General features: G+C 48.4%; 1 protein-coding gene across 1 annotated transcript in view; it reads right to left on the bottom strand.

The window, feature by feature from the left end:
• Window positions 1-15,252, bottom strand: part of ryr1b (ryanodine receptor 1b (skeletal)) — a gene marked incomplete in the record, with an annotated part of 337,334 nt that overhangs the window by 31,977 nt on the left and 290,105 nt on the right. Inside the window, 3 exon segments of the mRNA XM_055895181.1 lie at window positions 3,840-3,869; window positions 11,104-11,208; window positions 11,739-11,867. Coding sequence (XP_055751156.1) covers window positions 3,840-3,869; window positions 11,104-11,208; window positions 11,739-11,867 — 264 coding nt within the window.

The following is a 15,252-nucleotide window of genomic DNA, read 5'->3' as shown; positions in this document are numbered from 1 at the left end:
AACCTCTCCCCTTCTGTCTGAATACTGGTTGCAGTATGAACATATTCAAAACACCACTGCATACACTAGCTAAGTGGTAACACACGCTGGTCTTTGGGCTCACTCAGTGCAGACCTACACCACCAGCCAACCAGATGGACTGGAAGAAAACACACAGGACTCCCAGGAACTAGTCCGAAGTTCACCACCAGCCAAACAGATGGACTGGAAGAAAACACCCAGGACTCCCAGGAACTAGTCCGAAGTTCACCACCAGCCAACCAGATGGACTGGAAGAAAACCGCCAGGACTCCCAGGAACTAGTCCGAAGTTCACCCCCAGCCAAACAGATGGACTGGAAGAAAACACCCAGGACTCCCAGGAACTAGTCCGAAGTTCACCACCAGCCAACTAGATGGACTGGAAGAAAACCGCCAGGACTCCCAGGAACTAGTCCGAAGTTCACCACTATACTCCAAACAAACCTGGGAGACTGGGGTGACCACTATACTCCTAACAACCCTGGGAGACTGGGGTGACCACTATACTCCTAACAACCCTGGGAGACTGGGGTGACCACTATACTCCTAACAACCCTATGAGACTAGGGTGAACACTATACTCCTAACAACCCTGGGAGACTGGGGTGACCACTATACTCCTAACAACCCTGGGAGACTAGGGTGACCACTATACTCTATACTCCAAACAGCCCTATGAGACTAGGGTGACCACTATACTCCTAACAACCCTATGAGACTAGGGTGACCACTATACTCCAAACAGCCCTATGAGACTAGGGTGACCACTATACTCCTAACAACCCTATGAGACTAGGGTGAACACTATACTCTATACTCCAAACAGCCCTATGAGACTAGGGTGACCACTATACTCCAAACAACCCTGGGAGACTAGGGTGACCACTATACTCCAAACAACCCTGGGAGACTGGGGTGAACACTATACTCCAAACAACCCTGGGAGACTGGGGTGACCACTATACTCCAAAAATGGGCCATTGTGGAAACTGTTCTGTTAGTAGAAACAACATTGTTTAGGTAGAGGTACAGCTGGTAGACAGAGGCTTTTTGGTGGGTGTCAGGAGGAAATCCTTTTCCTTTTCTTTTTTGAAGGTGCAGAAAAACATTATCTAAAGAAAAAAGTATTGCCTTTTAAAAGACAACAAATGAGAAGATGAGGTGAATGAAGATGAAAGATGAAGATCGGTACAGAGGGAAGCGTGCCGTGGAGGAGGATCGAGGGGAAGCGTGGCGTGGAAGAGGATCGAGGGGACGCTTTGGGTGGAGGAGGATCGAGGGGAAGCGTGGGGTGGGGGAGGAGGATCGAGGGGACGTTTTGGGTGGAGGAGGATCGAGGGGAAGCGTGGGGTGGAGGAGGATCGAGGGGACGCTTTGGGTGGAGGAGGATCGAGGGGAAGCGTGGGGTGGAGGAGGATCGAGGGGAAGCGTGGGGTGGAGGAGGATCGAGGGGAAGCGTGGGGTGGAGGAGGATAGAGGGGACGCGTTGGGTGGAGGAGGATCGAGGGGAAGCGTGGGGTGGAGGAGGATCGAGGGGACGCGTGGGGTGGAGGAGGATCGAGGGGAAGCATGGGGTGGAGGAGGATCGAGAGGAAGCGTGGGGTGGAGGAGGATCGAGGGGAAGCGTGGGGTGGAGGAGGATAGAAGGGAAGCGTGGGGTGGAGGAGGATCGAGGGGAAGCGTGGGGTGGAGGAGGATTGAGGGGAAGCGTGGGGTGGGGGAGGATCGAGGGGAAGCGTGGGGTGGAGGAGGATCGAGGGGAAGCGTGGGGTGGAGGAGGATCGAGGGGAAGCGTGGGGTGGAGGAGGATCGAGGGGAAGCGTGTGGTGGAGGAGGATCGAGGGGAAGCGTGGGGTGGAGGAGGATCGAGGGGAAGCGTGGGGTGGAGGAGGATCGAGGGGAAGCGTGGGGTGGAGGAGGATCGAGGGGAAGCGTGTGGTGGAGGAGGATCGAGGGGAAGCGTGGGGTGGAGGAGGATCGAGGGGAAGGGAGGCGTGGAGGGGTCGCAAGGGTAGCTTATTTGAAGAAGTATGGGATGATTACTGAGATGGCTATGGTTGGGATAGCTATGGTTGGGATAGCTATGGTTAAGATGGCTATGGTTGGGATAGCTATGGTTGGGATGGCTATGGTAGAGATGGCTATGGTTGGGATAGCTATGATTAAGATGGCTATGGTTGGGATAGCTATGGTTGGGATGGCTATGGTTGGGATGGCTATGGTTGGGATGGCTATGGTTGGGATAGCTATGATTAAGATGGCTATGATTAAGATGGCTATGGTTGGGATAGCTATGGTTGGGATGGCTATGGTTGGGATAGCTATGGTTGGGATAGCTATGGTTGGGATGGCTATGGTTGGGATAGCTATGGTTGGGATAGCTATGGTTAAGATGGCTATGGTTGGGATAGCTATGGTTGGGATAGCTATGATTAAGATGGCTATGGTTGGGATAGCTATGGTTGGGATAGCTATGGTTGGGATAGCTATGGTTAAGATAGCTATGGTTGGGATAGCTATGATTAAGATGGCTATGGTTGGGATAGCTATGGTTGGGATAGCTATGGTTGGGATAGCTATGGTTAAGATAGCTATGGTTGGGATAGCTATCGTTGGGATAGCTGTGGTTGGGATAGCTATGGTTGGGATAGCTATGGTTGGGATGGCTATGTTTGGGATAGCTATGGTTAAGATGGCTATGGTTGGGATAGCTATGGTTGGGATAGCTATGGTTGGGATAGCTATGGTTGGGATAGCTATGATTGGGATAGCTATGGTTGGGATAGCTATGGTTGGGATAGCTATGGTTGGGATAGCTATGATTAAGATGGCTATGGTTGGGATAGCTATGGTTGGGATAGCTATGATTAAGATGGCTATGGTTGGGATAGCTATGGTTGGGATAGCTATGATTAAGATGGCTATGGTTGGGATAGCTATGTTTGGGATAGCTATGATTAAGATGGCTATGGTTGGGATAGCTGTGGTTGGGATAGCTATGGTTGGGATAGCTGTGGTTGGGATAGCTATGGTTGGGATAGCTATGGTTGGGATAGCTATGGTTGGGATAGCTGTGGTTGGGATAGCTGTGGTTGGGATAGCTGTGGTTGGGATAGCTATTGTTGGGATAGCTGTGGTTGGGATAGCTATGGGTAAGATGGCTATGGTTGGGATAGCTATGGTTGGGATAGCTATGATTAAGATGGCTATGGTTGGGATAGCTATGGTTGGGATAGCTATGGTTGGGATAGCTATGATTAAGATGGCTATGATTAAGATGGCTATAGTTGGGATAGCTATGGTTGGGATAGCTATGGTTGGAATAGCTATGATTAAGATGGCTATGGTTGGGATAGCTATGATTAAGATGGCTATGGTTGGGATAGCTATGGTTGGGATAGCTATGATTAAGATGGCTATGGTTGGGATAGCTATGGTTGGGATAGCTACGATTAAGATGGCTATGGTTGGGATAGCTATGGTTGGGATAGCTGTGGTTGGGATAGCTATGGTTGGGATAGCTATGGTTGGGATAGCTATGGTTGGGATAGCTGTGGTTGGGATAGCTATGGTTGGGATAGCTGTGGTTGGGATAGCTGTGGTTGGGATAGCTGTGGTTGGGATAGCTATGGTTGGGATAGCTGTGGTTGGGATAGCTATGGGTAAGATGGCTATGGTTGGGATAGCTATGATTAAGATGGCTATGGTTGGGATAGCTATGGTTGGGATAGCTATGGTTGGGATAGCTATGGTTGGGATAGCTGTGGTTGGGATAGCTATGGTTGGGATAGCTATGGGGGGTGAAACAAAGATTCTTACGCCAAGTCGAAGTCCGGGGTCAGCTTGCATCTGACAGGGTTATAAAACATGTTAATTAAACGGTTATCCACCAACATTGTTTAGTACTTTTTGTATTTTTGATATCTGTCCCCTAACGTCCTAAAATACAAGTTGGATTTCAAGTTTCACGGCTTTCTCTCAAATTGCTGCGCATCTGTGGTAGCAGGAAGGAGATGAGGTGCAGAGTCAGACAGACAGACAGACAGACAGACAGACAGACAGACAGACAGACAGTGTCAGTCAGTCAGTCAGACAGACAGACAGACAGACAGACAGACAGACAGACAGACAAACAGGCAGAGAGACAGACAGATAGACAGACAGACAGACAGACAGACAGACAGACAGACAGTCAGTCAGTCAGACATACAGACATACAGACATAGAGACATACAGATAGTCAGACAGACAGACAGTCAGACAGACATACAGTCAATCAGACAGACAGACAGTCAGACAGACAGACAGACAGACAGTCAGATAGACAGAGTCAGACAGACAGACAGACAGACAGACAGACAGACAGTCAGACAGACAGACAGTCAGACAGACAGACAGACAGACAGACAGACAGTCAGACAGTCAGTCAGTCAGACAGACAGACAGACAGTCAGACATACAGACAGTCAATCAGACAGACATACAGTCAGACAGACAGACAGACAGACAGATAGTCAGTCAGTCAGACAGACAGACAGACAGACAGTCAGTCAGACAGACAGACAGACAGTCAGACAGTCAGACAGACATACAAACAGTCAGACAGACAGACAGACAGACAGTCAGTCAGACAGACAGACATACAGTCAGTCAGACATACAGTCAGTTATACAGTCAGACATACAGTCAGACAGTCAGTCAGACATACAGTCAGACAGTCAGTCAGACATACAGACAGTCAGTCAGTCAGTCAGTCAGTCAGTCAGTCAGACATACAGTCAGACAGTCAGACAGTCAGACATACAGACAGACAGTCAGACAGACAGATAGTCAGTCAGTCAGACAGACAGACAGTCAGTCAGTCAGACAGACATACAGTCAGACAGACAGACAGTCAGTCAGTCAGACAGACAGTCAGACAGACATACAAACAGTCAGAGAGACAGACAGACAGACAGACAGTCAGTCAGACAGACAGACATACAGTCAGTCAGACATACAGTCAGTTATACAGTCAGACAGACAGACAGTCAGACATACAGTCAGACAGTCAGTTAGACAAACATACTGTCAGTCAGACATACAGACAGACAGTCAGTCAGTCAGTCAGACAGACAGTCAGTTATACAGTCAGACAGACAGTCAGACATACAGTCAGACATACAGTCAGACAGTTAGACAGACAGACAGTCAGTCAGTCAGACATACAGACAGTCAGACATCCAGACTATCTACTATCTAGTCCGTGCCAGCCTAGGACCTACAGGTTGTACTGCATCATTTCACTACTTGATCGTGTCAGCTCCACTCTCCTAGTCATTCTCTATGGTCACACTCAGCCCATTCTCAAATCACTAGTGCAAAGAGCAGGACATAGGCAGGTAGCCTGCAGGTACGTCTTTGTGTGCTTTACCGGATGATTAGGCCCTTTAACATTCCATGTTATGGATGACAACAGAGGAGCACACACAGGCCTGGATGCCAGGCTGAAGGGCCTGGGTTTATAGAGCCAGACAGCCTGTCTATGTGTGTGTGTGTGTGAGCAAGAGAAAGAAATAAAGAGAAAGAAAGAGCTAGAGAGGGACGAGAGCGTTCTAACCTTACGTACACCTACCTACACCTACATACTCCTACATAATACTACATACTCATACATAATCCTACATACTACCGCCTACTCCTACATACTCCTACATACTACCGCCTACTCCTACATACTCCTACATACTACCGCCTACTCCTACATACTCCTACATACTCCTACATACTACCGCCTACTCCTACATACAACCGCCTACTCCTACATACTCCTACATACTCCTACATACTACCGCCTACTCCTAAATACTCCTACATACTACCGCCTACTCCTACATACTACCGCCTACTCCTACATACTCCTACATACTACCGCCTACTCCTACATACTCCTACATACTACCGCCTACTCCTACATACTCCTACATACTACCGCCTACTCCTACATACTCCTACATACCACTACATACTCCTACATACTACCGCCTACTCCTACAAACTCCTACATACCACTACATACTCCTACATACTACCGCCTACTCCTGCATACTCCTACATACACCTACATACTCCTACATACTCCTACATACTCCTACCTACACCTACATAATACTACATACTCCTACATACTCAAACATACCACCGCCTACTCCTACATACTCCTACATACTACCGCCTACTCCTACATACTCCTACATACTACCGCCTACTCCTACATACTCCTACATACTCCTACATACTACCGCCTACTCCTACATACTCCTACATACTACCGCCTACTCCTACATACTCCTACATACTACCGCCTACTCCTACATACTCCTACTACTACCTACTCCTACATACTCCTACATACTACCGCCTACTCCTACATACTCCTACATACTCCTACATACTCCTACATGCTCCTACATGCTCCTACATACTCCTACATACTCCTACATACTCCTACATACTACCACCTACTCCTACATACTCCTACATACTACCACATACTCCTACATACTACCGCCTACTCCTACATACTCCTACATACTACCACCTACTCCTACATACTCCTACATACTACCGCCTACTCCTACATACTCCTACATACTACCGCCTACTCCTACATACTACTACATACTCCGAACCTTTAAGACTCAACTCTGAGACGCGTATCCTGCACTCTGCCAAATATCCTCAATATCCTACCAGTCTAATTTCTGGGAGAGATACTCCACAGAGATAGAAATACTCAAAGCATTGTAAACCCTTGGGGACCAGATGTGTACCATACGTTGTTACCGCTCAAGAGTTAGTGACAGTCAGACAGGGCCTGTTAGAAAAACACGTCATAGTGGCAGATGGACAGTCAATCACTGACTAAATACACACATGGTCAAACCAATATATACACTACGAACACGTGAATCATTTGCATTGTGATACAGAAGAAAATGTGCATGTTTATTAAAGGGAAGGTGGGGGGTGGGGGGGTGGGGGGTATTCAAACGAAGTAAATGTGTGTGTGTGTGTGTGGGGGGGGTGGGGTTCACGCCAGATCTCTTAGTAGTAATGGCGGGGGGGTTCAAGCCAGATCTCTTAGTAGTAATGGCGTGGGGGGGGTTGGGGGTTCACGCCAGATCTCTTAGTAGTAATGGCGTGGGGGGGGGGGGTTCACGCCAGATCTCTTAGTAGTAATGGCGTGGGGGGGGGGGGGGGGGTTCACGCCAGATCTCTTAGTAGTAATGGCGTGGGGGGGGGGGGGTTCACGCCAGATCTCTTAGTAGTAATGGCGTGGGGGGGGGGTTCACGCCAGATCTCTTAGTAGTAATGGCGTGGGGGGGAGGGGGTGAGGGTTCACGCCAGATCTCTTAGTAGTAATGGCGTGGGGGGGGGGGGTGTTCACGCCAGATCTCTTAGTAGTAATGGCGTGGGCTTTAAAGACTAAGGGTTGTTTAACTTTTATCCATTCATATATCAAACCTCTACAAGGAATTACCTGATCAATTAACAGGTGTAGCCCCCCCAGTTGTGAATGTGACCTGTGGGACAGCAAGCTCATTTAAATATTTCACTATAGAAGGAAACTAGTTGTCTATTGACATATGATTACTGTGAACAATGTGCACGAAACCGTTTCCACAAACTGTCAAATATGTGTAAACCGTATCTACTGAGTAATCTACTGTAGCTAGCTGATTCTACTACAGTAATCTACTGTAGCTAGCTGAGTCTACTACAGTAATCTACTGTAACTAGCTGTGTCTACCACAGTAATCTACTGTAGCCAGCTGATTCTACTACAGTAATCTACTGTAGCCAGCTGATTCTACTACAGTAATCTACTGTAGCTAGCTGATTCTACTACAGTAATCTACTGTAGCCAGCTGATTCTACTACAGTAATCTACTGTAGCCAGCTGATTCTACTACAGTAATCTACTGTAGCCAGCTGATTCTACTACAGTAATCTACTGTAGCTAGCTGATTCTACCACAGTAATCTACTGTAGTTAGCTGATTCTACCACAGTAATCTACTGTAGCTATCTGTGTCTACTATCTAGGGAGTAATCTACTGTAGCTAGCTGATTCTACCACAGTAATCTACTGTAGCCAGCTGATTCTACCACAGTAATCTACTGTAGCTAGCTGATTCTACCACAGTAATCTACTGTAGCTAGCTGATTCTACCACAGTAATGTACTGTAGCTAGCTGATTCTACCACAGTAATCTACTGTAGCCAGCTGATTCTACCACAGTAATCTACTGTAGCTAGCTGATTCTACCACAGTAATCTACTGTAGCTAGCTGATTCTACCACAGTAATGTACTGTAGCTAGCTGATTCTACCACAGTAATCTACTGTAGCCAGCTGATTCTACCACAGTAATCTACTGTAGCTAGCTGATTCTACCACAGTAATGTACTGTAGCTAGCTGATTCTACCACAGTAATGTACTGTAGCTAGCTGATTCTACCACAGTAATGTACTGTAGCTAGCTGATTCTACCACAGTAATATACTGTAGCTAGCTGATTCTACCACACTAATCTACTGTAGCTAGCTGATTCTACCACAGTAATCTACTGTAGCTAGCTGATTCTACTGTCTAGGGAATAATCTACTGTAACTATCTGTCTCTACTACAGTAATCTACTGTGGGGGGGGGGGGGGGTATTCAAACAAAGTAAATGTGTGTGTGTGTGGGGGGGGGTCACGCCAGATCTCTTAGTAGTAATGGCGTGGGGGGGGGGGGGTTCACGCCAGATCTCTTAGTAGTAATGGCGTGGGGGGGGGGGGGGGGGTTCACGCTAGATCTCTTAGTAGTAATGGCGTGGGGTTTAAAGACTAAGGGTTGTTTAACTTTTATCCATTCATATATCAAACCTCTACAAGGAATTACCTGATCTAAGAGGACTGGCCACCCCTCATAGCCTGGTTCCTTTCTAGGTTTCTTCCTAGGTTTTGGCCTTTCTAGGGAGTTTTTCCTAGCCACCGTGCTTCTACACCTGCATTGCTTGCTGTTTGGTGTTTTAGGCTGGGTTTCTGTACAGCACTTCGAGATATTAGCTGATGTACGAAGGGCTATATAAAATAAACTTGATTGATTGATTCTACCACAGTAATCTACTGTAGCTATCTGTGTCTACTATCTAGGGAGTAATCTACTGTAGCTAGCTGATTCTACCACAGTAATCTACTGTAGCTAGCTGATTCTACCACAGTAATCTACTGTAGCTAGCTGTGTCTACCACAGTAATCTACTGTAGCCAGCTGATTCTACCAAAGTAATCTACTGTAGCTAGCTGATTCTACTACAGTAATCTACTGTAGCCAGCTGATTCTACCACAGTAATCTACTGTAGCCAGCTGATTCTACCACAGTAATCTACTGTAGCCAGCTGATTCTACCACAGTAATCTACTGTAGCTAGATGATTCTACCGCAGTAATCTACTGTAGCTAGCTGATTCTACCACAGTAATCTACTGTAGCTAGCTGATTCTACCACAGTAATCTACTGTAGCTAGCTGTGTCTACCACAGTAATCTACTGTAGCTAGCTGATTCTACTACAGTAATCTACTGTAGCTAGATGATTCCACCACAGTAATCTACTGTAGCTAGATGATTCTGCCACAGTAATGTACTGTAGCTAGCTGATTCTACCACAGTAATCTACTGTAGCTAGCTGTGTCTACCACAGTAATCTACTGTAGCTATCTGTCTCTACTACAGTAATCTACTGTAGCTAGCTGATTCTACCACAGTAATCTACTGTAGCTAGCTGATTCTACCACAATAATCTACTGTAGCCAGCTGATTCTACCACAGTAATGTACTGTAGCTAGCTGATTCTACCACAGTAATCTACTGTAGCTAGCTGATTCTACCACAGTGATCTACTGTAGCTATCTGTCTCTACTACAGTAATGTACTGTAGCTATCTGCGTCTAGTCTGGGCTGCTCCAGGCAGGTGACGAGGCAGAAACAAGCTGACAAAGAGCAGGCCACACAACAGGGACCAGGCGAGGTGGGAACCAGCTAGGAAACACCCAAATCATTTCATTAAATTAAGTAAAACTCAAATAAATAAATAAATACATACTTTACAACTCTGCTGGGACCATGAGGGGAAAAAGTTCACAAGATTAGTTGGACAGAAAGTCGACATTTGAAGAACGATTTAGACGTAAGGAAAAAATAAGGTATATTCTCGGGCGTAGAAGATCACTAAATAACTGTCCCTACTTTATGCACCAGAGATGAGATATTTTGCATGACTGAAACTATCAGTGCTCAAGACAATGCTCAGAACATATCCTCCGTGAATCTTAACGCTTTTCAGAATTAAATAGTATTAATCTACGTACAATAGTGAGACGTGCATCTCTAGTGGGATGTGAGCATGTACCGTGAGTTAATTAAGGGTCCCAATGCAGTCGTTTTTTTTATCTCAATATCAAATCCTTTATGGGTAACAATGAAATATCTTACTGAGATTTTTTTTTTTTTTAAATGGGTTAAAAATTCAACAAGAATGGCTTTTATTAAGCAAAGGGCAACTTCTCTAGTATGAATTTAGCTTTGAATGTGTGGGAGTGGTCTGAGTGGGGGAGGGGAAAACTGACAACTAGCTGTTATTGGAAGAGAGATTTGGAACTCTCTTTGTTATTGGTCTACTAACTAATTTATCACCCGGTGATGTCACCAGCCAGGCCAAAACTCCATCCCACCAAAAACAGGCAGAAATTCCAGGCGGTCTTTCCCAACAGCTCTTACACTAAAAAATACCATTTATCACAATTTCTAAAATTTCACAGTGTTATTCCAACCTGTGGAAATATTTATAAAAACACAGGAAAATCACACTTTTGACTGCATTGGGCCTTTAATACATAGTGAGTAATTGCCGACGAGACCTTGTCAATTAGATGCATGTATTTCCTGTTTACCCTGACAGAGCTTGAATGTGAGTAAAAACATTCATGAGTGTCTGATAGATAATACAGCTATCGTTCTAAAAAATAAACTACCACACGGCAGATTTGTTTGTTTACCTGAGCCAGCTTCATCATCATGTGAGCAAAGACGTGCAGGAAGCCAACCACAGCGTCCCACAACCTGCTGTGGGCCAAAGACTGCTGGTTCCCCGTACATGGACCCTGAGAGGGTGGGGAAGGAGGGAGAGAGAGACAGAAAGAAAGAGAGAGGAGAGAGAGCGAGAAAGAGAGTAGAGAGGGAGGATAGATAGAGAGAGAGAGAGAGAAGAAAGAGAGTAGAGAAAGAGAGAGGAGAAAGATAGTAGAGAGAGAGAGAGAGCGACAGAGAGAGAGAGCGAGAGAGAGAGAGAGACAGAGAGAGAGAGAGACAGAGAGAGAGAGAGAGACAGAGAGAGAGAGAGAGAGATAGAGGGAGAGAAAGAGAGAGAGTAGAGAGAGAGTAAAGAGAGAGTAGAGAGAGAGTAGAGAGAGAGTAGAGAGAGAGAGAGAGAGAGAGAGACAGAGAGAGAGTAGAGAGAGAGAGAGAGTAGAGAGAGAGGAGAAAGAGAGATTATTTCGATTAATTGATGGATGCTAATTAGCATTTTCTATGAAGGAACAGCAACAAAGCAACAACAACAGAAAGCCCATGAGGTTGATGGACACTCCCTGACTACTACTGTAGGAGGTGTAATCCACCAGGACACCCTTACCTGGATATACTCAGTCAGACTGTTGAACACCTGTTTAGCCACTGTCATGGCCTTGGAGAAGTTCCTCTTTCCTGGCTCGTCTATGATGTCCTTCCCAGAGTAGTACCAGTAGAAATCACTGATAGACTCCTACATAGGACCACGGAGAGAAGGGAAGGGGTCAAAGGTGACACAGGAAGAGAGAAAGAGACATAGAGAGACAGACAGAGACATAGAGAGACAGACAGAGACAGACAGACAGACAGACAGACAGACAGAGAGGGAGAGGGAGAGGGAAAGAAAGAGAGTGGGGGAGACAGAGAGAGAGAGAGAGTGGGGGAGACAAAGAGAGAGAGAGAGAGAGAGAGAGAGAGAGAGAGAGAGAGAGAGAGAGAGAGAGAGAGAGAGAGAGAGAGAGAGAGAGAGAGAGAGAGAGAGAGAGAGAGAGAGAGACGGAGACGGAGAGACGGAGAGACGGAGAGACGGAGAGCGAGAGAGACAGAGAGCGAGAGAGACAGAGAGCGAGAGAGACAGAGAGCGAGAGAGACAGAGAGCGAGAGAGACAGAGAGCGAGAGAGACAGAGAGCGAGAGAGACAGAGAGCGAGAGAGACAGAGAGCGAGAGAGACAGAGAGCGAGAGAGACAGAGAGCGAGAGAGACAGAGAGCGAGAGAGACAGAGAGCGAGAGAGAGAGAGAGAGAGAGAGAGAGAGACAGAGAGAGAGAGAGACAGAGAGCGAGAGAGAGAGAGACAGAGAGCGAGAGAGAGAGAGACAGAGAGCGAGAGAGAGAGAGACAGAGAGCGAGAGAGAGAGAGAGAGGGAGAGGGAAAGAGAGAGAGGGGGAGAGGGAAAGAGAGAGAGGGGGGAGAGGGAAGGAGAGAGAGAGGGGGAGAGGGAAAGAGAGAGAGCGAGAGAGACAGAGAGCGAGAGAGACAGAGAGCGAGAGAGACAGAGAGCGAGAGAGACAGAGAGCGAGAGAGACAGAGAGGCGAGAGAGACAGAGAGCGAGAGAGACAGAGAGCGAGAGAGACAGAGAGCGAGAGAGACAGAGAGCGAGGAGAGACAGAGAGCGAGAGGAGAGAGACAGAGAGCGAGAGAGAGAGAGACAGAGAGCGAGAGAGAGAGAGACAGAGAGCGAGAGAGAGAGAGACAGAGAGCGAGAGAGAGAGAGACAGAGAGCGAGAGAGAGAGAGACAGAGAGCGGAGAGAGAGAGAGACAGAGAGCGAGAGAGAGAGAGACAGAGAGCGAGAGAGAGAGAGACAGAGAGCGAGAGAGAGAGAGCGAGAGAGCGAGAGAGAGAGAGACAGAGAGGCGAGAGAGAGAGAGACAGAGAGCGAGAGAGAGAGAGACAGAGAGCGAGAGAGAGAGAGCGAGAGAGCGAGAGAGAGAGAGCGAGAGGGAGAGGGAGAGGGAAAGAGAGAGAGGGGGAGAGGGAAAGAGAGAGAGAGGGGAGAGGGAAAGAGAGAGAGGGGGAGAGGGAAAGAGAGAGAGGGGGAGAGGGAAAGAGAGAGAGGGGGAGAGGGAAAGAGAGAGGAGGGGGAGAGGGAAAGAGAGAGAGGGGGAGAGGGAAAGAGAGAGAGCGAGAGAGACAGAGAGCGAGAGAGACAGAGAGCGAGAGAGACAGAGAGCGAGAGAGACAGAGAGCGAGAGAGACAGAGAGCGAGAGAGACAGAGAGCGAGAGAGACAGAGAGCGAGAGAGACAGAGAGCGAGAGAGACAGAGAGCGAGAGAGACAGAGAGGCGAGAGCTGAGAGAGACAGAGAGCGAAGAGAGAGAGAGACAGAGAGCGAGAGAGACAGAGAGCGAGAGAGACAGAGAGCGAGAGAGACAGAGAGCGAGAGAGGACAGAGAGCGAGAGAGACAGAGAGCGAGAGCGAGAGAGACAGAGAGCGAGAGAGAGAGCGACAGAGAGCGAGCGAGAGAGAGACAGAGAGCGAGAGAGAGAGAGACAGAGAGCGAGAGAGGAGAGACAGAGAGCGAGAGAGAGGAGAGACAGAGGAGCGAGCGAGAGGAGAGACAGAGAGCGAGAGGAGAGACAGAGAGCGAGAGGAGAGAGAGACAGAGAGCGAGAGAGAGAGAGCGAGAGAGCGAGAGAGAGAGAGACAGGAGAGCGAGAGAGAGAGAGACAGAGAGCGAGAGAGAGAGAGACAGAGAGCGAGAGAGAGAGAAGCGAGAGAGCGAGAGAGAGAGAGCGAGAGAGAGAGGGAAAGAGAGAGAGGGGGAGAGGGAAGAGAGAGAGAGGGGGAGAGGGAGAGAGAGAGAGGGGGAGAGGGAAAGAGAGAGAGGGGGAGAGGGAAAGAGAGAGAGGGGGAGAGGGAAAGAGAGAGAGGGGGAGAGGGAAAGAGAGAGAGGGGGAGAGGGAAAGAGAGAGAGCGGAGAGAAGAGAGCGAGAGAGACAGAGAGCGAGAGAGACAGAGAGCGAGAGAGACAGAGAGCGAGAGAGACAGAGAGCGAGAGAGACAGAGAGCGAGAGAGACAGAGAGCGAGAGAGACAGAGAGCGAGAGAGACAGAGAGCGAGAGCGAGAGAGACAGAGAGCGAGAGAGAGAGAGACAGAGAGCGAGAGAGAGAGAGACAGAGAGCGAGAGAGAGAGAGACAGAGAGCGAGAGAGAGAGAGACAGAGAGCGAGAGAGAGAGAGACAGAGAGCGAGAGAGAGAGAGACAGAGAGCGAGAGAGAGAGAGACAGAGAGCGAGAGAGAGAGAGACAGAGAGCGAGAGAGAGAGAGACGAGAGAGCGAGAGAGAGAGAGCAGAGAGAGAGAGGGAAAGAGAGAGAGGGGGAGAGGGAAAGAGAGAGAGGGGGAGAGAGAGAGAGACAGAGAGCGAGAGAGACAGAGAGCGAGAGAGACAGAGAGCGAGAGAGACAGAGAGCGAGAGAGACAGAGAGCGAGAGCGAGAGAGACAGAGAGCGAGAGAGACAGAGAGCGAGAGAGACAGAGAGCGAGAGAGACAGAGAGCGAGAGAGACAGAGAGCGAGAGAGACAGAGAGCGAGAGAGACAGAGAGCGAGAGAGACAGAGAGCGAGAGAGACAGAGAGCGAGAGAGACAGAGAGCGAGAGAGACAGAGAGCGAGAGAGACAGAGAGCGAGAGAGACAGAGAGCGAGAGAGACAGAGAGCGAGAGAGACAGAGAGCGAGAGAGACAGAGAGCGAGAGAGAGAGAGACAGAGAGAGAGAGAGACAGAGAGAGAGAGAGACAGAGAGAGAGAGAGAGAGAGACAGAGAGCGAGAGAGAGAGAGACAGAGAGCGAGAGAGAGAGAGACAGAGAGCGAGAGAGAGAGAGAGAGGGAGAGGGAAAGAGAGAGAGGGGGAGAGGGAAAGAGAGAGAGGGGGAGAGGGAAAGAGAGAGAGGGGGAGAGGGAAAGAGAGAGAGCGAGAGAGACAGAGAGCGAGAGAGACAGAGAGCGAGAGAGACAGAGAGCGAGAGAGACAGAGAGCGAGAGAGACAGAGAGCGAGAGAGACAGAGAGCGAGAGAGACAGAGAGCGAGAGAGACAGAGAGCGAGAGAGACAGAGAGCGAGAGAGACAGAGAG

This window comes from Salvelinus fontinalis, chromosome 33 (assembly GCF_029448725.1).
Source record: "Salvelinus fontinalis isolate EN_2023a chromosome 33, ASM2944872v1, whole genome shotgun sequence".
NCBI classification, from domain to species: Eukaryota; Metazoa; Chordata; class Actinopteri; order Salmoniformes; family Salmonidae; genus Salvelinus; species Salvelinus fontinalis.
This window is presented reverse-complemented; position numbering and strand designations above follow the sequence as displayed.